Genomic DNA, 23,040 nt, shown 5'->3' on the forward strand with positions numbered 1-23,040 from the left:
GTCATACCACAGTTCACTGAAGGGTGAAATGCTTCACTTTTACTCCATGTTCAAGACAGAGAGAAGGCAGCTCTGAATACAATACTTTCAACTGATGCAACGGCCATTTCCAGGCTTTTTCCACACTCTTAACACAAAATATTACATTATGTGCACTTCATACACAAATCAGTTTAAAAACAGCACACAGTCTGTCTCATGGCTGTACGATATCAATACACACAAACATGAATCTCACTTTAGGCTCCCATGGTAGGAGACAGCCCTGTCCTGCACAGCAGGGTTCCCTTTGCTGCTAATAATTTATCCCCCATGAGGATTAAACAAACCCTCATTCTTCACATTCCAGAGCATTCCCCCTCTCGCTCCATCCCCACTAAAGCCCCAATCATTACCATAACCCCGTATTATCGACCTCATTTAACCTCATACAGCCTCAGAACCCTTCTCCAGTAACTTTGTTTATCCTTCTGCTCTAACACCAATACATGTAATCGACTGTCAACTATTTACTCCTCCCTTACTGTATATGGAGTTCCCTTTAGTAAATGTAGCGATTCTCATTGACAAGATGCCCAGATATAGAGAAAATCTACTATATTCTCATTCAGAGGGTGAGCGTTTTCCTCCAAAACGCTCCACACTACTGCTGCTTGGAAGTAAGAGAAAGCTGTTCAACAATCTAAAACTTATTGTATTTAGTTATTGTATGCTTAGAAAATGCTCAGCAGTAACATGAACTGTAAGTAATTAGTAGTTAATGGGCTAAAACCTGCATAAAAGGGAAATGTAATTAAAGCTATGGGTCAAAATTGGTTACCTTGAAATTCTGGAGCATCATCAAACAAGAGTAACAGTAATTTCTTTTTGTTCAGTTTCAGTAAGCCCTAGGGTGGAACAAAATTTCTCTTTTGGGCTCCAGGCTGCAAAAGTTTGAGGACTCTTACTTCACCACAACTACCATAAAATTCTCCCCAGCTGAAATATGGCATTTAATTAGTCTCAAAACCCACGCACATAAAAACCAGGCGCGTGCATGAGATACGAGTGCACAGAACAGTATCCGCAAGCAGAACACCATCCTTGCAAGGAAGCATTTCTGCTCCATGTGCACAAATGCGGTCTCGTGAGTGCGGGGCTGTGACGAACATGAGCTCGACCCTCCCTACTGCCAAACACTTGAATACTGACCATGGTCAGTAGCCTTTGATTGGCTGTTTGGTTTGATCACTGACATGGTCAAAGACAGGCAGTTGCCTGACAGAACAAAAGGAAACATAAATAATGATATTTAGAGGCTGATTCTCCATTTTTTCACTACTCACACTTATGAAAAGTGTTAGACATCGTAGCAAAAGCAAATTTTCACAAATAGAATAAGGGTTTCACAAATCTGAAACTGTGTTTTAATGAGTCTCTGGAGTCTCCTTGGTAACCTAGTCCAGCTTTGACAAGTCTAAGTATAGTTGATTTTGATCTGGATCTGGTCTAATGTGGTCTGGATGGAGAAATATGGAGTGGAATCGCCCTTTTCTCTGTTTTCATAAGCAAAATAAAGGTTTCACAAATCTTCCACTCGCGGATACTGTTCCATGCACTCGTATCATGTGCTGCTTTTTATGTGCGCGGGCTTTGAGACTAATTAAACGCCATACTGAAACCAAACCAAACCAAATCATAATTACCTCCATTTATTATCAATGGTCCTCAGCAATATGGGTGCAGTTCAATGCCTCTCAACCCAAACCCACAAATTGTACTCCTAATTGTTGCAAATTGTGTTTAATGTTTATTTAAAAACTCTGTGCAGCCAGCTGTCAAACAATCCATGATTACATTCACATTGATTCTCATTAATCTCATGCTTGTGATAACATTGGCAAAGATAACTAAAATGAAAACTTGACACCAACTCTTGCCTCCTCATATGCAATATTTAGTATAATTTAAGTATGGAGGAACTCACTGCCCACCTCATGCTTACACACTCACTTTTTCAATTATTTGATCAATTAAAGAGAAAAACACAACTTTCCCATTGGGAATCTGCAGCTATAAAAACTGTTACAAAATGCAAGTTGGCTTGAAAACATGATTTTCAACCTTTTGGGGTCTTTGCAACTGGATGTAACACATTTTTTCCACACTAGTGCTCAACCTCTCACAATTTGCTTCATAAAAGTAGCTGTAAAACACAACTGAACACAGTGAAAATTCTAGTGTCATGGCAACCACTTCACTCACATAAGAACTCCTGAGTGATAGACAGTGAGCTGCTCTCTCATAAACTACTCTTATATTTGGTGAAGGATACCCACAGCTACACACAAACACACACTTGTGCACACTCCCCAGTCACAGCAGAATATGGTGATTGTATAAGTGCAAAGGTAATGTAAAAATGGTGGCCTGCTTACTCATAAAGGCCTTGAGCACAGACAGGACAGAATCCAGAGCTACTTAAAACCAGAGGAACAAAGCTCTCTAAGTGTGTGTGTGAGTGAGACAGAGCTCATTCACATTCCCAGACGGTGGAAGTAGCAAACAGCCAGCGTGATCTGGGAAGTGTTCTGGTCTGTGGGTACCTGCAATGTATAACTGTCACTTGGAAGCTTCCGAAACAATTATGATAAGACGCAAAATAAACACAGTTAAGTAGTGGGCTGAAGAAGAGTAATATGCTACATCCTCCAACAACACTTTTCATAAGACTAACAGACTATGAAGTTGTAAATGCACCAGTAGTGATTAAGGTACAGTCACCTCATGACTTGTGTCCTTCTACAAACTCTAAAAACACTGGACAAAAAGCCAAAGCATTTCCATCAATGTAGGAAATGGAGAAATACAACTTATTGAGCTTTGAGAATTTTAGATTTTCAAATTTGTGCCTGGTGTATAAAATTTTAAATGGTTTGGCCCCTCATCCACTACGTGACTTTGTGTACACTCGCTCAGTAAGTTCTATTAGGTCCTCCAAAATATCCTCTATAACAGATTGTACCACACCATTTACAAGCTTGGAAATCCTAAATCCTTAGCTCAACGCCACTAAAACATGTGCTGTCCGATGGCGGCCTCCTTGAGTGTATACAAAACTGCCTCAGGTGAAAAACTAATTATTTAGGTAATTGTTAAAATGAACACTAAAAGTCTATGAGATGGAAAACTGCACGTCCAAATGCATTATTTACTTTTCTCAAGCCAAAAACCACCTAAAACATCCCAGCAGTTACACCACTTCCATTTTTTTATTACTACAGTCGCAAAAGTGCAGGTCTGTTTCTAATAACAGCAAAAGCTGGATCTGTAGCAATTTATACAAAACTGTTAAGTGTCAGCAGTAAAAGGCATAATGACATGACATCATCTAACACGAATACTGGGCTTCCACAGGAATGCTCACCCAACTTTTTGGCACATTTTACTGTGTATTGATAACTAGCTGCAGTAGACATTTTGGCTCATAGATCAAGCTCTATTGAGTAACTACAATGTACGTTTCTGTACACATGGCCATTTGCATCCGCTGAGTGACTAAACAGCTCAACTGCATTAGTCACTGCAATGCTGTTGAACCAGCTGCCAGTTAGGCATTCACAGGCATTCATGAGCCTACGAACAGAAGGGCAGACAGCCCCACAGAGCTGACTGGCCATTTGCGTGTACCAATCTGTGTGTGTGTGTGTGTGTGTGTGCGTGTGTGTGTGTGTGTGCTGGAATTCGGATGCCCCTGGTTTCCCTCCCTATCAGCACTGGGGCCACTAGGGTGTGGAACAGCCGTTGTTTTCAGCAGCCTGGTGGTTCAACAGAGTTGACGTTTAAGGGAAATGAGGGGCAGGTGTGGTGGAGGTTATGCCTGTTTTTATGGCTTTTAGCTGATGCCGTTTCATCGTCAACATGTTGCCACACACAAATAACATAGTTCCCCTCAGTACCAATCAGTAACAAAAATGTCAAGAGTAATAATGCAGAAATGGGCTGTTGACGTGCAACATTTTCACGCCATCAACGAATCAACAAACGGGTGGAGCTCATCCTAAATCCCACTGACAGCCTCAGCATGTTCCCCCTCACATTTGGCACTAGTGAATACTTCCTAGGAGAGGGAGGGGTGTAGAGCAGTTTAGGGATGTTGCTGGCCAGAGAAGGAGACGGGTGTAATGGGAAGGGACCAGATAGGAGAACGAACAGGGTGAAATGGAGATAGCAGAGAGAGATCACAGTGGCACATTGGAGTCATGACGGAAAGTAGAAATAGAACAGACATAGGAGCTTTACAGCTATAAATAATGTCATGTCGCCCACTGACATACTTGCAGATGAAATCCTATGGGTGTTTCAGTGCTTCTGATTCAGTTTCAGGATAGTGATGGCAGTTGGCAGCTGAGATCACAGACAGAAATAGATTATCATGGGTCGGTGAATGTCCCCACCCTCTCGGAAATGACAACAGTGTGTGAGGGACCACCTAGATAAGTGTGTGAGGGCCGAGAGAGATCCAACACACACAATGGCAAGCTATTCTCATTATTCACACTTAGAGCTTCCTCTCTTGAACAACTCTGCATGTTAAGTTCTCCTGTTTTTTTTCAGATTACTGTATTTCCTGGGATTTTTTATATCAAGTCAGAAAGGAAACAGGCAGAACGAGACAGGGGTGTGATATGCAACAGCTGGAATCAAAGTGGGAACAACGCAGTTATATGTTATAACCACAAGGCCACCAGGACACCTCTTTGTTTAATACAGTTCAACACTCCACTGCTTCTGGTATAAAAGGGTTAATCTGTGTTTTAACAACAACTAAAACCTTTTTTAGAGAGTTTTTCCTTATTTGAATTGAGGGTCTAAGAACAGAGGATGTTGTATTGCTGTACAGATTATAAAGCCCCCTAAGGCAAATTTGTGATTTGTGATATTGGGCTATACAAATAAAACTGACTTGACTTAACTACAGGATTACGATAGGACAGGACTGCAACTAACAATTATATTCTTGTCAATTCATTATTGTTCAATTGTGTTTGTAGATATGAATTATAGATCACAGGATTGAAGATGACTGCAGGGATGTCATAAACTAAAAGGGAAGGATTTATCTTCCCACAAGCGGTCATGGTCAGGATTCTTTGTAACAATACTCATTTAACCCCGTAGAGACTCTCAGTCAGTGTGCTGTAGATTAAACATTCTTATCAAAGTAAAAGAGAAAACTAAGGAGCCCTGGAGGTGACATGGAGAACGACTTTGTATGCACGGTTTAATAATCTGGCTCTCGAAAGGCTTTTGCTGCCCTCTACAAGATCAGAGAAGGCAAAATTAGAGGTTAATGAGCACAAAATTATCACTTTAAGAGCACAAATTATTAAATTGTGCACACTAATGAGTCTTTTTTAACCTCCATGACATCTCCCAGGCTCCACAGAAAACAACTTGACATGCATAAAATGGTTTTAGATTTTTTTAGATGTGTGATTTCATACCAAAATTTTACTGCATTACTTGATCCATATAAAACAACCTCAGCTTCGCTTCTCTGCCCACTTGAGGACATGTGCTGCAGTTCATTTAAAGCCAAGAAAAATTGACTAAACCCCAAAGAAAATGACATTGTGTCTTGGTTTGTGCTATCACTGGCTCTTCCTTTCTTTATTAGGTGGTTGGCTTTTCACATCTGGAGCCACTTTAATTGCACATGCCCAGAAATAAAGTGGAGACAAGAGTTGAGAGACAATACAAACAACCAAACACATCCACATGGCACATCACAAGCTTATAACCTTCAAAATCACCATCAAGTAAAATATGGGATACATAAATTCTCTGCTCTGTTTCATGATCACCTTGATGATGGCTTACTTTAGTAAAAGGAATAGACTGTAACAGGTTAAACAGTAGTTGTTAAAATATTTAAGAATAGCTTCACAAACATATGGAAGGCAGGGTCTCTTGTGTGTTAATTTCAGATTCTTATCCCCATGCCCTGTGGGCTTGTGTTTGGCTTGTAAGGCTTGTGTTATAATGTCTGAGCTGTACTCCGCAGAGAGCATTTAGACAGGCTTTTGGAGTCTTTCCTTTTTTAAGTCCCACAAAGCACATTTTTCAAATGTTTCTGACGCAGGGGTGAAATGAGAAAAGTCTGGGAGAGAAAAAGAGGGGTATCGAGATAGATAAAGTGATAGAGAGAGAGAGAGAGAGAGAGAGAGAGAGAGAGAGAAGAGAATCATATCCCACATGTTTTTCATGGAGAGATGCTGGGCTGGTGTGGTAAACATCTTCAAGATAATTGGAAGACTCTTTGAATTCTAAAATGCGTATTCCTCTGAATTAACTGTAGTTAATGTCTGCTGCCCTGATGATATGTGCCAGCTATACGGCAGCATAGCAGAGTGTTGACGGTGAAATGGAAATCCATGGCTCAACTTCAGTGAGTGGAGCTGTCACATCTGGTGAGGGTGGGAGTGAAATAGTTTAATGCTGGAAAACTGGGCAGGTTGAATAGTTGTCCTACCTGTAGCTTATGCATGTTGTAGCTCTCAATGACTGGTTAATATCCACATACAAACACATGGAGCATCACATGGCAAAGAAAAATACATGGCAACAGTGAGATGTAATCCACCTTTTGGTTCACTGAGCACAGGGGTCATGCCAGACAAAGTATCAGCAGCATCAAAATAGCAGAACGCAGAAACACACAGACACTCTCATGTTTTCATTTCCCACAAGAGCGAAGAGGGGTGGGATGTATTCCCTGCTTCTGTCACTGCTCAGACCATTGTTTATTAGCCTGGCCAAAAAAGCTTCAATCACATTCCAGTCATGAACTCATTAACAATAATTGCTCCAGAGAAATGCAAATATGTTGCCATTACCTATCTAACTCATCAACACCATCATACAGAAACATTTTCCTAACAACATAAGAGCCTGTATTTTCCTTCATGATTTTACACATTTTTCTTACATTTGGTTACTTTTAATGAACACCTCTGCTGCTATAATAGCACACTTTCTCTGTGGGTGAAGTTCATCAAAGGAGAAATTCAGAATTCTGTCCAAAAACAATAGTAATAAGTTGACTCTGTTCCTGTACGTGAGCCCAGTAGACCCACAAAACCCCACAATCTATATATCTAGTTTGAAGCATCATGGACGACTCCCAAATCGCCTGCTACTGTCAAAACTCATCATGTCCATCCATTCTCCATGCCTGTCACTGTCTACAAGGATTACCTATTAGGGGTCTCATTGCTTCTTAGCGATCCCTGATAGATTTTACACATTTCTCTGGCCCACTGTTAACCCTTAAAATACGTCCAAGATTTTGGATATCTCAAGCTGCATTTTGAACTATAAGTCTCACACATGTACAGTTTTGTTTATGCTAATAGGGTATTGCACAACAGCATGCAATATTACAGAGAGTGTAAAATTAGCCTTGTGTTGTTGGGTGTTGCCTTTAGGGCAATGAAAGGGGAGAGAAAGCAGTTGTGGAAGATATGGCAGAAAGTATTTGGCAATGTAATCGATTGCAGATGGCAGCCGACGGGTGGCTTGTTTGGTCCACTGTGGTTCTTTGTGATGGCTAGGCCTGCCATAATCCAACAGGACAAGGCTGTTTTCGTGTGTATGTGTGTGCGTGTGTGTTTATGCTGGCACCTCTAATATCACAGTGCTAAGCTCTGCAGCCCCACAGGAATCCAGACACACAAGGGGGAGCAGGGGTTCCGCTACAGAAGGGAAACTGTGTTGCAGTGTATGACAGAATCTGATGGAATCAGTGAAATAACAAAAAAATAATACGCTAAGTCTGAAAATCTGACAAGGGTAAAAGGTTGTAAAAGCATTTAGTTAGTATGACACATACAAATTAATCTAGGTCACTGCAGCAGCGACAAGTAGGTGTGTAACAAATACTCAAGAATATATAAAGAATAAAGCTTCATTTATGGTCGCTCAGAAGATGTGTTTATAGTTGTTACGAACAGCTTCACTTAAAGGCGGAATGAAAAGCCGACAGTCAAAGAGAGAGGAGGGGGATGGGGGAGACGCGTTCTCGTTTAAATACAGGCACACATTTTCAGACAGTCCTGGAAAGCAGTCATAGTGTTGCACTTATATATTAATATGAATATGAAAAGTGATATCAATAGTTGTGTCTAATAGTTGTGAAGGTAAAAGAAGAGCTAGAGAGGTATGTTGAAACCCTGACTCCTTTCTCACCTCCGCACAGCTGGCCAATCACTGCATGAAGTGGGTGTGAATGTCGTCTTGTCTGTTTCGGAAAGTTACAGAAACGGCTGTGCACAACACCAACCTTATCCACCCTCGGAAAGGTGCAGGGGGAGGGGGATTTAATGGGCATTTCCACCATCCAACAAGCAAGTCTGAACATACAGCCAGCTTAAATGTAAAATTGCCATGAAAATTTAAAAAAGTGATATGATTTGCAGTCTTGGATGAAGGCCAGGCTTTTGTGAATGAGTTCAGATTAATACACACGCACAGATGTCATCAGTAGCTCATTAAACCGAGTAACAGCAGCCAGACAGTCGGGCAGCTACAGTATCTGCTTTTCTCCCTGGCCTGCAGTGGGTTGTAAGGTTATGGGTGTCAGTGAGAGGGCAGTGAGAGCACCAGTCAGGTAACACTATATGTCGTGCTGAGGCTGCTGGTATCAATGCTATGTGTCTCTCATGACAACGCTATCCAAGAATGAGGGCAATACATGACAGTGCCTCTATCATAAATCATCTCCACACAACCTCTCTCAGTTATATGACTGTCTCTGATACTCACACAAACATCTACCACAATAGGTCAAGACATGGCAGCTGAGAGTATTGACAACCAGCAATTGCACAAACAGGCTACAGTTAAACAGATTTGTTTGTATATCAGTGGATTAATTTGCTAAATAACTGATGCACAAGAGGTAAGCAGGTGGAATACATTAAGTCTTCTCAACTTTCATAGTTATTCTGTTATTTTAGCCTGAAATTCATCAGCCCATCATGTCTAAAAATGTCATCTGAAGATAAAGAAAGCCAAGATCTAGGTTTCTTTCCATGACACAGTCACATACTTATATATGTCTGTGACGACTGACACAGAACAGCGCTCCCAAACATTACCCTGTCCAGGTTAGGTAGGAAAAGTGTCTGCATGTGTACATGTAGGGGGAACATAACCATAAATCAGAACTGTTCTATGACCCCCTAACAGAAATCTGATTTTATCCTGTATGAACTCCACAGCTGTCTGTCATTAAAAGACGGTAAGACAGAATGTGTTTGCAGTACACTCATGCATGCATGATGTTTAAACAGGCTTCCCCATTTGTCTGAAAGTCATCTCTTGAACATGTACTGAGTACAGACAGTCCTTTTGAACACACACACTCCTTACTAGCATTGACCCTCCACACCTGTCTTGTCACTCAGGCCCTGGGTGTGCCCTCCACCAGCCCTTCTCTCAAGGCCCTCACTGCCCCAACAAGAGGCCTCATTTCCCAGGGAAGAGCTCTGTAGCTTCAGGCCTCCCTGTCTGTACCCACACACACACACACACACACATACACAGCACTCTGGTCCCAGCCCCCTTCAAACTGCACAAAGCCCCTATTGTGAGGCACAATGCTGGCCACCCCCTCTGCCTTTCCCCTGTACCCTCTGCTCTGTTTCCCCTATAACTCTGTCCCTTCTGCCCCCTCTTGCTTTTGCATGACTCCTATCCCCTCTTTTTCTTCTTTTCAGTCTTTTTCTTTGCCCTCTTTCCTTTCTATCTTCTCCTCTTTATGCTTAAATCTCCACTACCAAACCTGTTGATAGTGTCTGTAGGGGTTTCCAGTGTGCCCCTCTTGTATCCTTGCTCAGACCTTTCCCACTATCCCCTTCAAAATTAAGGTCTTCAACAATCCCTCCTTTCTCCCCCCCATCTCTCACAGCATGGTCCTCCCTCTTTTTTCTGCGTTGCAAGACATTTTCCACTCCTCTGACTGTTGTGTTACCTCCTATATCCCCTTCTCCGCTCTGCTGGATAAGAGAAATTTCATATCTAGGAATACCTGAAGCTCATGCAAAGCAGGACTCATGATTGTTAATGGAAACAATATATGGGATGCAACTCTCTGTATTACCTTATTTGAGGATCTATTTTTAACACAATTATGTAATTTTACAACCATTAAACACTACTTCTGCTATTGTTAAAAAAAAAACAATACAGTTAGAGAAATAGTTCCCAATACTGCAGTATTCTGTCTGTCTCTCCACTTGTAAAGAGAGTACTCCTTTCAAAAGGGTTAAATGGAGGCCAGCAGTATATATTGTGTTCCCAGACTGCTGTTGAATACGGCACTGCAAGGAAATGACAGTAGTAGTATATTAACTGCAACTACGGGTCTTGTTAAATCGTGTCCACATCAGATGAAGGACTTTGCAAGTTACAGTGGGAACAAATGCAGTTTGTACCTCAAAAGCTCAACAATCCAAAACTTTTAAGTCTAACTACTATATACAGAAAATACTGCAGAGAGTAACTAATAACATGACACTGTTGACCAGTTAAAGATATCAGTGTATTGAGGGGTGGCCAGCTTGCACACGCTGCAACAATCAAAGCCAAATGTTATCCCTCCTTCTAATCATAAACCCACTGTTTTGCTTGTGTAAGTACACACATTTTAGTTTGGTTTGGAGTACACTGCCAGCGTTGGTGTCTCTTTCTTGCAGCTCCAGCCTGATGTCTCACACAAATAAGCAATGCTGCAACATGAAGATGTTGGTGAGAGCTCAGTTTCATGCTTTAAACCTGAAACATCTGGTAGTTCATGTTTTCTGTGTGACTAGAATGTAGAAATACTGCCAGCAAACCTTGTCATTCATCGTTCTCACACTTCTAACAACCACATACCTGATATATACAGCACTTTGGAGGCAATGTCAAAAAAATCTGCTGTCCAAACACTTCTTTAATAGAAGGATACAGGCAGTGGTTTTGCTTTTTCTTTGTTGAGCCATTTCTGAATGTGTCATGCCCTCAGTGCCATCTGTGTTGCCCCAAAGATGATCCCACATTCAAATGATTCCACCTCATTACATATGTTTCAGAATGCAGCCATAACCTTGACATGCATTGGAGTTACAAGACTGGCACTACACGAGAATCTAAAGAAATCCCACTGTAGCTTGTGCATGTCTAATCTCTTTGCCAAGCTGCAAACCAAATTCTGTCAATTTAATGCTTCCTTGCCTTGGAAAAGCATACACACATGCATGTCTGCATATTAACATGTTTGACGTTTTTCAAAGAGGGGTGTACTCCTGTACAAGTTAGGTGGTACCATAGATGCAGAGCCATCCGTGGTATTTACCAGAGAAAATAATGACCATCCATGTGACCAACCTTGTGGTCCCTTGAGTAAACTGGGCTGCAGTAACATTACTGTACCACGCAGTTGTCAGTTTCCATATCTGTCTTCCTGCATAACAGCAGTATGAGTGACAGACAACTAACTAATGAGGTGAGGGGAGAAAAAAATGAATGAAAACTGTTGAATACACAAATGCACAGACACAGGGAACCTGGAAACCTGCCAGAGACTAAGTCTTGTTTTTCTGACTGGTTGAGATGTGAAATAAGAGAAAATGGGGACACAACGTTGTCCGTTAAACAGAGGCCTAACCATGGCAACCCTGGCTATATCCTGACGTGGAGGAGTGATGAGAAAGTGGACATTCCACAAACTCGTCCTCCTGTGTTTCCTGATCAAAGGAGGAGAAGGAAGGAACAAAGCAAACTGAGCCACCACAAAGCTTCCAGCAGAGCTGCGGTTGTATTTTTCATGTTAAGTGAAAGGCGACCAAAATGCCTTGAAGGATGTGGGGAATTTTCCTCTTCAGTGTCTTCCAAGCCAGAACATTCTGGCTGAAAGAAAAAAGAAAGGAGAAGACTGAGCAAACTAGTAAGTGAAGCAGAGAAAAGGGTGGAAATGAGAGAGGGCAGTTGCTCTAGTCACTGAGAGAAGAAAGAAAGCAATTATAAAACAGTGGGAGATCCTAAATACTTTGCAATAGCTTTGGAGCATTAAAAGGCACAGCTTTTCTCATCCTGAACAAGACAGTCGCCATATTCAACAGACTGAAGGAGATTCAGTCGATAACACACACAAAAGTCCCTCTTTCCTGTCATCGAAAATACTGTCGCTCACTAAGTGACACCTCTATTTGAGATCCCTGACAAAGGTTATTTTGGTCGCATGCATACACACACAGATACACACACAGGTATCCATGGTGATGCCCTCCTGCTCATAGGAGCCCGACAGTGGGTACTGGGCTGCTGTTACGACTGTGACAGCTTGATGATGACTCAGCTTGTAGAATTTAGCACAGCATGGTATGGAAAGCTGGGACAGCAATGACCTCATTCCACTGCCCCAGCCCTTGTGAGGGACAGCGGCCTGAGAGAATAAACACCTCATGCAGGGAAAAAGGGGGTCAGAGACAAGAATGGTGGCACAAGAGAGGTGTCCCATATCGAGACAAACATCTCGCATGGTGATAAAAGGATGGGAGGAGTGTCTGTGTGATTCTTTGTGTATCTGTGGTTCTGAGTAAAGCTATATTTGGAGCGGGGAACAGATGGTAAATGCAACAAAAGAGATACAAACAGGAGGAAATGAATGATGTGACTTTAGAAGATTTGGGCAACATATCAACTGTGAACTTGAATATGAACTTCACAGCTCTAATCTACACTTAAATGGAGAGTTCACCCCAAAATCAAAGATACATATTTTTCCTCTTACCTGTAGTGCTACTTATCCATTTAGATCGTTTTGGTGTGAGTTGCAGAGTTTTGGAGATATTGGCCGTAGAGATGTCTGCCTTCTCTTGAATACAATGGAACTGGGTGGCACTCGGCTTGTGGTGCTCAAAGCACCAAAAAAATACCAAAACAATCTAGATGAATAAATAGCACTACAGGTAAGAGGAAAAACATGTATTTTTGATTTTGGGGTGAACTGTCCCTTTAAAAGTCCTGAATCAAACTTTGAGCACTGACGCACTATGATATGTGGTCCATGTTCTGGCCCTGCTCACCCCAGAGCTCCAGTAAAGGTCTCAGCTGTTTGGAGATGCAGCCTGCTGAGTCCAGGGACCAGAGAGCAGTATGAGGGCATGTAATGACAGAGAGCCTAAAGCACATCAGTCAGACACACAAATCCTGAAGCTTTACAAGAGCAGCTGTGGAGGTCAAACAGACAATGTGTGACAAGGACACATTAAGGATGAAGAGTGTTGAGACAAATGAAAAATAAAAGGCAAGGGAAACATAGGCAAACATGTTATTTAAAGATTAAAATATCTCAGATGTGAAACAGCATTCAAGAGAAACAAAAGGGAGAAACTAATGCTGCTGTTCCACGGTTTGACAGTGATGGCACACAGCATCGAGGCTAAAGCTGTCTAAACACTGATAGACTCTGATAAAGCTTCTGCTTATCACAGCGGTTCTTCTACATCAGAGATTCAAAAACAATTAGTCAGTACCCAAAGTGGGTCACAGTCCTGTGTCTTGTGGGTCTTTACTACAGGCAAGTGTGAACTTTAATACAAGTCCATCAAAACAAGTCACACAGCTCTTCTCAAATATACCATGCTTTATTTAACATTAACATTAATTAGGGTGGATGACTTGACATGGACTTGTAATAAACATGAGCCCCGGCTTCTCCGTGAACATGCTAAGGGGTTTGAGCGTGCAACAGCTTTATCTCAAAATGAGGACGAGCTTAGCAGTGTGTGTGCAGGATGAAGACTGTTCTACAGGATCAGTGCAGGAGGTTAAGTAGTTAATGACAACCTGAAGACTGATGCTGGTTGAACCTGCTCTCTCTCTCTTTGCCTCCTCATCAGTCTCACTCTCTTGTTCTCTCTCCCTCATTTTATCTACAAATCCCTCTGTCACAGGGCATCAGCTCTAGCAGGAAGGCCTCTCACCACCCACGCTATTAGGAGCTTAGAGATCCTACCCATGCCACTTGCAGCATGTTGCTCTCATGTGAAACACAGAGGCTGTCGTTCACTTCACTGCTGGCAGGATATGTTGATATACTGAACAAAACGAATGGAGACTATAGAAATGAATTATCATTTGGTTTTCAAAATGAAAAAATTAAGTATAAGAGTATAAGCCTTTAAAGGCTACATCTAAGTGAGAAAATTAAAAATAAGGACAGCTACACAAATCTATCTTCTTAAAGAATGACATTCAAAGATATTGTACTGGTGTATGAATTTGAAGTTGAAAAAGGGTTACAGTGGTTTAAAAAACAAATCAATACATGGTTTGGAGAAATACTGGGCAAGTTACATGAGTGTAGCATACCACTTGTACCAATAATATTAAGAACAAGCTTACTATGAACAATGCAACTTAACACTTCAATACTAAATCCTTTGTCCAGCATTTACAGCGTTGGGGGTAGTATTGAACAGCCTCTTATTACTATTCAATTACCAATTAACCACATGACACTGGTGATACAGCTGAAAAACCTGCCAGACAGTTAATCTTCCTCTCAGACATGATCAGTGATGTCACATCCTCTCTGACCTTGTGACCTTTCACACACTTTACACACTTTCTTCACACACTAATCTCCTGGACTATGTAGCCAAACCCCATGCTGCCTGCAAATGAGCTAAACTCTCGGCCAGGAGAGACCAAAACGCAAACAACCCGCCTCAGTTTCCAGCTTAACTGCACCTAACAATACCAATACCACAATTTTTCTTGCCAGTCAAAAGACAAAATATCCTAATAAACTAAGAAATGGCTTATGTCCCTTTCTCCATAAGTGTTAGTATCTCACTGGAAATTATTGTTTTTAATTCTACAATTCCATCAAGTAGCGTTGTGAAACAATAAAATTCACACTACAGACAAACATGAAATATCATCAAATTTTATTACACTTGTCAATGAAGATTAATACTGATAGTTAGGAGCTTCATAAAAGCAAGATAAAAGGAGGAAAGCGACTGCCTGTCATACCTTGAAGCATGCAGCGGTATGCTGACTCAGAGATGGCATAGATGTGTGGAGGCATCTCGTGCCTCTTCTTCCCTCTGTACATCTCAATGATGTTCTCTGAATAGATGGGCAGGTTCTTGTAGGGGTTGATGACCACACAGAATAGGCCAGAGTATGTCTGTAATTAAAGATACAAACAGACAACCATGGGAAATGAATAGACAGTAGGCAATAAAGAGAGCCTGCAGACACTATATTTTCAAAAAAGTATAAAACATATTACTATGACATTCAACCTGGGTTTTTCAAACCCACATTGAAAGAGGCAGGATTAACTCATTTGCCAGAATTTGAAGTTAATATAAAAAGAATACTATATAAAAAAATCAATGACTTAAATTTAAAAAAGCACATCCAGGTTTATAATTTTCTAACTTTTAGATCATCTGGTCTGCATTGTATCAGTGCAGCAAGAGCAGTCATTACCCACATTTAAGGAGCTTACATCATCATGGTGGGCATCCAACACAGTGATAGAAACAGGGCAGACTGAGGGTGACTAAATGAAACATTGAACAGACTCTTGTTTCTTGTGAGTTCTAATGAGAGAGTTCAAATCTACAGCAGCATTACACAATGTCAATAAAGAGTCTATGGATATTATTAAGGTCCATGTTGAACCAAATAGCTTGTGCTGCAAACATTTAGCCTACTTTGTGACTTATGGTGTTGCATTCAGCTGTGTAATTAGCCTGGATATCTCTCCCCAGAGAGTGTGTGTGGTATGAACACTTCTCAGCTATGCTGTAGGCTGAATCGACCAGGCAGCATGGCAGCCAGGAATGAGTGAGAGGCCCTGGTGGGGCATTGCCTCTCTCTCATTCTGCAGATGCTATAGGGGCTTTGCATTCCCCCTACAGATGACACAGAGAAAGAGCTGGGAACTGCTTACCAGTAGTCCGACTTTCATTACTGGCATATTAGGCTAATCCTAGAGGCCCACACAGATGCCCAACCTTATTTATTTCACTAGTTACTCACATACAGTATGTACCTACTGAATGTAAACCTTAACTACAGTTATATATGGACCTTACATCTTCAAGAGGAGTGAAAGAGAGTACAGTAATAACAAAACTGAAGTACTGCAGTGCTAAAATGGGAAGTCAATTGGTTAATTAGTAATTAATAAATCATCAAAAATGTCAATAGATTAACAGATAATGAAAACAAGCTTGAGGCTCAAGAGTGAGAGAAAAGGGCTGATGGGCACAAGTAACACAACAAACAAAATCAAAAGCAAGCAGTAAGCAAAGATAAGTAATACAAACACATGTGGACCCCTACAAATGGGCACATATCACATACAATGATGGAGTTTAGAAAGCAGTCAGGCTGATCAGAGGCAGCTAGCTCACTACTGACTTCAAGGTCAGAGTGACAGACATGTTTGTTTGTTTCTGTCTCCCTCTGGGACCATATGTACACTCTATAGTTACATTTCTTCAAGAGACACTTGCATAACAAAACTACAAAAACAGGAGAATAGGAGAAGAAAATGAGAAGCAAGATCAGTGAAAAGTTTTGTGATGAAGATGAAATTCCTCTGGAATAGCCTCCTCTATGTTACTGCCAGCATGGCCCTTGGAGTTCATAAAAAGACACGTTCTCTACTGACTACAGTCTGTAACGAATGAGCCTACGCTTTAAAGAGCTTTAATTGTTTCAAGAGCTATTTATTGTTTTACTCCCTCTGCAATTAAATGGCATCATACCCGCAAACTGTAATACAGTACTGCCAAAAATCAAAGATGTAATATTAAAAAAAACAACAAAAAAAATACAGGAATGTTCTAGAGTCATCTTTTCATATCAAACCACCACACATCATGACATCTGCATCACAATTAAGACTACATTCAAGGCTGAGTGAGGCACTGTGGTAAGAGTGACTCATCAGCTCTAGGTTGATGAAGGGGCCCCAGAGAGCAGACAGCATACTGTAGCTGTTATGTAATAGCTCAGTTAGGGCCCTCAGTCAGCACTGAGCAACCAATGCTCTGTACTGCTGATGATACAGACAAAAAAAAGCAGAAAGGGGTAGGAAAAGAAGGTGAGGAAGGCGAGAGAGAGATGAAGAGTGGAGCAATAATCCGGCTGACCGGGCTCCCTGAGGTCCAATCCAGAGGAGAAGCAGAGGCGTAACAAACACCGTGTTCTCAGCCTTCCAGTAAATTGCTCCCCACCTGAGGGGAGGAGAGCTCAGATAGAGAGACACAGCTGAAATTCTAACTCTCCACTCTCCTTTTCGAGGCTAATGAAAAATTAATTCCCCCTTATCTGAAAATTGCAGCTGTTATAAATAGGGGGTCTGTTCTGTTCTCTTCAATTGTGCGACATGCAGCAGTGAGACAGCTGGCGAGACTGCAGAGAGATACCTGGACTGTTTGTGAGGACTGTCCCAGCCAGCTAAAGGCCACAAGGGTGCACTGTAATTTGCTGCATCATGTCTCTTCAATATGCATGTTTTTTTATAAACTGAAATGTAATCTGATCTCTAAAAATAACAACAGTGGTTGCATTTGACTGTGATTTTTATTTGGGGCAAAGTTAGATGTCCCTTATTATTACCAAACAAAAATACCTCAAAATCATAAAAGAAACTTTTTGCGTGCTTGTTGCTGCACTGCTACTGCTTCCCCACCAGGAGTTATTGTGAAAAATGTTGCAGTACTAAAGCATGATCAATGCAAAATTAAGAACATTTACCACCACTGTTGCCAGCTAACAGACCATACGACTAACTCAACACCGCCTGCCAAACCACTGTGGCTGGCCTGGTCCAGGAAATAGAAGGTGATATTTCCACTGTGAAATCAGATCCAGGGGAGGGGAGGCTGTGGCCTAGTAACAGCTGAGCAACGCACAGGCAACAGCAGACACAACAGCCGACCCCATCTGCTATATCTGATCAGTCAGGCAGCGTGCCTTTGTGGATAGACTGTTCTCCACTGCAGAGGAGAGGGCACTCTGGGTGCAGAGGCAAAGCCTCGGTGCCATTGATCTGTGTTGAGTACAGGAGACCTTGACCATTCCCTTAACAGCACTCTGCTCCACTTATTTCACAACAAAGCTAACTAATACATCAGACTAGGCTTTTGAAATATGATGATCGATACTCTGAGATGCATGGTTTCAAATCACATCGACAACAGGACACCTTCTGCTTTTCTCAAGCTTTAATAAGTTGGCTATTCTTGCTCATTGAATTTTAGAGGAGGGTGGCCGGTGGATTCAAAGTTATGCCGCAGTGCTTTAACAATGCAGCATGAATAAGTGGCATTCTATATTCAGCACACATAAGTGTAAGAGTGGAGAGTTAATTCTTCAAATCATGGTGACATGAAAAGCAAACAGAATGTCAAAGAAGCCCAATTATAATCAGGCAACAGACTACATCAGAGCCCAATGTCCTGCAAAAACGAGACCACATGTGACTTTAATTCAAACATATAAAATGAATGGAGGGAGCAGTATTTTAAACCCTTCACTAAAAATAACTCTCTCGTCTACAGGGATATGAGAATGAGCATAATTGTGCATTTTTTGTCTGCTTTTTCTGTGCTGCTTTACCTGTTACCCTGCAGCAGATCCATGTTAGAAAGAAGACCAAGTTTTGAGTAGGACAAGTTTGGCTTGCATTCATCCAGCATTTGAATCACAGAAATATTCAATATGCCATAAAAAGTAAGGACGCAAGAAGTAAGATGAGTTCAAAATGCAAATGAAAGACAATGTCAATCTCAATGTCATTATTGTCCAGGATGAATGAGCCAGCAAAGAAGAGAGGAGAAGAGGGAGTGTGGGAAACAGAGTAGAGTTGGTGAAGATAGGACGGACATTGAGCAACAGCAGAGCTGAAGTGGGCGGCAGGAGACAGACAGACGGACAATCTTTTTGCCATGGAAGAATGCTGAGGCTTTCTGACAGCTGAGGCTTATCTAACGACACAAAGGCCTGCTTGTAGCCCTGCTAGTGTGGCGTAGCCTAGTGTCTAGCACTGTGGTTAGCCTGTGACTCACCATCTCACAGATAGCAAGCCGCTACAATAAACGAGTTGGCCCAACAGGCTGAGTGACTTCACACGGATGGAACCGTCAGATGGGCAAAGGGCCACGGAAGGAGCCAGCTTAGGCCAGACGAATCACATGTAGACCAGTGGCCTAAAAATGTAGTGGTAGCCTGAAGGATTCAGTTACTGGCCAGTAAAAGGTTCAATCCACATAAAAACATATGCTAGGTGAGAGCATGCACACCTATTACGCCAATACTACTGGTAAGTTGCTTGATGTTCAAATGTCAATAAATAAGATTTTGGTTCATAACGATGTGTGGAGGGGTTGACAGAGTCGTTGATCAGTACCACTGACTCATCATCTGACTTTGAAAATTCAATCTGTGGTCTGTAATCTGTTTTGGAACAAAAGTTTCACCACACACTAGCATTTTCAAAGGTTCAACAATAGAGGACAAAAACAAATGACATAATGTTGCAAAAGATTTCAATTATCGAGACTTTTTCTCAAGCCAACAGAGCAAGCGACAACAAACCTCTATTATTATGGTATTCTGCATGGTGCAATCCATCTTTTTTAATTCTTTGTAGGATCTTGGCTCAAATTCACCAGTTTAGCTTTCTCTATTTTAAAAATGTGCCCATTATTGTTCCAATTTCAACAGGGCGGAGAGCAGAAGAGCCTTTAATATCTGAACGTGAAGCGAGCTATGGACTGCAGCATGCATGTCCGATAAAACCCGTACTTTCGAAAAGATAAAGGTTTATAAAAAGATTGGTGTGGAATGGCCTCAACTTTTAGCAGACTCTAGCTGATCTGTGATGCTCACGCTATGATTCAGCGATGGATGTCTTCCTGACCACCTCAGCTATAGGGGAGGCATTATAATATGTCTGCAGAAGATGTAGCTGAGCTCCGGGGGGTAAGTCAAATACACTGGGAAAGGTTTAGTATGTAGAGGGATTCTTCTCCTAAGAGTGAGCTGAATGGGAAAATTCTCTTCCTGATAGAAAACCAAAACAGTCAGCCAGACACATGTTTTCAATTTCTCTTAGCCAAGGGGCAAATTAACAAGCTCCAAAGCCAATTCTGAACCACGAAAAAAAGCAGGAACCATGACACTATGGTATAACAGTTAAAATGTAGAGGAATCAAGGAGGGAACTGAGCAATTTCTGTGACGTTTGCTCCATTTTAGTGTTGACAAATGATAATATCACCTTCACTGAAGAGAACAGGTCTTACTGAGAGTCAGTGGTGATGTTTCATGATGTCTTGTGAGGAGGATAAATCATAAGTTCAACAAATTCCCCCTGTAGTCCCTGAACCAGAGTCTCTCAGGTGATAATCAGCCCACATACTATTCCTGGATTCATGTCACTAAATGGGTCAAGAACACAACTAGAACATCACAAAGCAGCTCCATCTGTAGTGAAATTAGATTATGAGGACAGTGGCAATGCAATTATATACACCACTTCAAGCTCTGGCCATGATACAGTAAAATTAAGAAAATTATATTATGATTAAGAGATTAGACAAGAAAATCACATTACTGTCCATACTGACACAGATTTGTTTCGGATTACATTTTTAACCACAGACACCAGAGCTTTTCCAAACTACTATAAAAACTGTGTATGAGGATGGGGAAAAGTGAGCTTAAAACATACATATAAATATATATATATATATATATGTGTGTGTGTGTGTGTTTGTGTGTGTGTGTGTGTGTGTGTGTGTGTGTGTATGTGTATGTGTATATATATATATATATATATATATATATACATGGTTGTCTTGTGATCTGGGTTACAGCTACTTGCTCAGGGTTATAATGGGCAGTGAAAATGACAGTGCTTGTGTTGATTTCCATCCTTGGGCATTTTAAAACTTATTCAAATTAGTTTGTATATGGCTTCAAGATTTCAACAAGACATTCAAGGTGAAAAAAACATTCCCTGTTACCCCACATTTTGGGCCAGACATGTTTAGTTTGACACAGTGGGACTGCTACAAAAGAGAGAGAGGGGTCAAGTCATCTCTGTGATCAAACAAGGCCCACCAGTAGGGGCACAGGGCAGGACAAACAAACTGAAAGCAGCAGTGTTTATGGAAGAGGCCTGCCTTTAACTGAGGTGAGAGAGAAGCCAAGGGGGGAGGTAACTATCTGTAACCCAGAGGCACCAAGGAGAGGTGATCAAGTTAAGGGAAAAGTCTGGCAACGGTTAAAAGACTAGAGAGATCTGTCACTCATACTGTGTGCCAATATGTGTGTGTGTGTGTGTGTGTGTGGTCAGCATTCATTCAGAGCAGCAAAAAGTTCAATGTCCTGTCTTTGCCCTTTCTGATAAATATGAGATCTCACTTGTGCAGAGACAGATGGCTAAAAGTTAGGACTAGCGTGCATACAAGCAGAGATACTGACCATCATTTTGCAATTATAACGAGTAGGGGTGAAATTCAATCTACAGCTGTGAGAAGCAGGCAATCTGTGAGAAGGTTAATCATTCCCCAGTGTGGAAATTACAAACTGTTAGAAAAACACACAACAATCTCTGAAGGGTCTTAGTCACTCACATATATGAGTCCGGAGTAGTAGCGGTCCTTCAGGTTGTGCAGCACAGATGCCTCATTCAGGCAGGTGAGCTCGGCCATGTCTTCCACCTTGCTGAACTTGGGCGGGTTCATCTTCTGGATGTCATCCTTGTTGATCACCACCTTCTTGCCATTCTCTGCAAGCTCCACCAACACCTCCTCGCCACGCTCCTCTCGGATACTGGCCGCCTCAAAGCCATGGCGCTCTGAGGGGACCCACACCAGCTTCTTGGCTGTCCAGTCAGCCTGCGTGGCTGGGTTGTAGACCACAGCGCGGTCCACAAACAGGTACCGCTCGGGGTCCTCTTGCCCACTCCGATGAGACATCTTATCTGGGGTTTACCAGAGCAATGTGGCCACCTAGAACAGACATGGGTGCAGGGCTTGGTATTACATGTAGCATTACATTATATTACATGTAGGGTACAAGATATCAGGAACAGGAGCCACGCCTAATGTGTCCCCTAAAACTTTCCAATATCCTTCTTTGATTCTGTGACCTCTCCATACTCAGTAATGAATAACGTTTTACCTTCATTTCATTATGATTAGTGTCACAAATATTTTGTGCACTCAGTGTAATTTTTATCTCTTTTTAGTGCTATACATCTTTCATGACTATATGAAAAGTCACATTATAAACAATCGGATCCTTCTGTGTGACTGAAAGAATGAATGAAAATATATGTCTTGCGCTCATATCTGGTATAACAAAGTAATTCCCAGGACACACAGTGAGGTAGGGATAACTCACCCATGGACTAACCCCCCCAACCCTCCACTCCTCCAGCACAGACAGATACCCACTATGAACCTGGACATTTCCCGCACACCCAGCTCTTACATAGCATTTGTATATTTCCACATTTGTATATTTCAATCCTGTAGAATTTATTGTTTATTTTTATCGTCTTTTTTCTTGTTGTGTCATTCTATTGTGTGTATTGTTATTGCTGCTGCAACAAACAAAGTCCCCCCGGGGATTAATAAAGTAGGCTACCTACCTACCTACCTACCAAGGGAAACTGTAAGTCACCACTGCACAACATGATGAGTTAAAAGTTGGACCATATTATTAAAATAGATTTATTGCGGTCTGACAGTCTGCATGACCTACTGAAGGGGTCTGTGCCACAATAATGCGCATACTGCGTAGGCTACACCGCTCTCGCAGCAGATCAAACGGGACGGAGCGACGTCGTGAACGGCACTAGTCCTCATTTTTCTTCTAGAAAGCTCGCAGAATAGAAAATACCCACGGTAGCATATAACGCTGTCGCCCAGGTAATATCTTCAAGCTACCTACACTTATACAGATG

General features: G+C 41.6%; 1 protein-coding gene across 5 annotated transcripts in view; it reads right to left on the bottom strand.

Moving 5' to 3' along the window:
• LOC121883559 (myosin-10) overlaps positions 1-23,040 on the bottom strand; it is a 59,507-nt gene that overhangs the window by 34,847 nt on the left and 1,620 nt on the right. For all 5 annotated transcript variants that reach the window (XM_042391866.1, XM_042391867.1, XM_042391868.1 and 2 more), the window contains exons 2-3: positions 21,704-22,081; positions 15,070-15,226 (exon numbers count right to left, since the gene is read on the bottom strand). In XM_042391866.1, coding sequence (XP_042247800.1) covers positions 15,070-15,226; positions 21,704-22,048 — 502 coding nt within the window. In that variant the 5' untranslated portion in view covers positions 22,049-22,081. The remainder of the gene's footprint in view (positions 1-15,069; positions 15,227-21,703; positions 22,082-23,040) is intronic.

The sequence above is a fragment of the Thunnus maccoyii genome, chromosome 18, assembly GCF_910596095.1.
Source record: "Thunnus maccoyii chromosome 18, fThuMac1.1, whole genome shotgun sequence".
NCBI classification, from domain to species: domain Eukaryota; kingdom Metazoa; phylum Chordata; class Actinopteri; order Scombriformes; family Scombridae; genus Thunnus; species Thunnus maccoyii.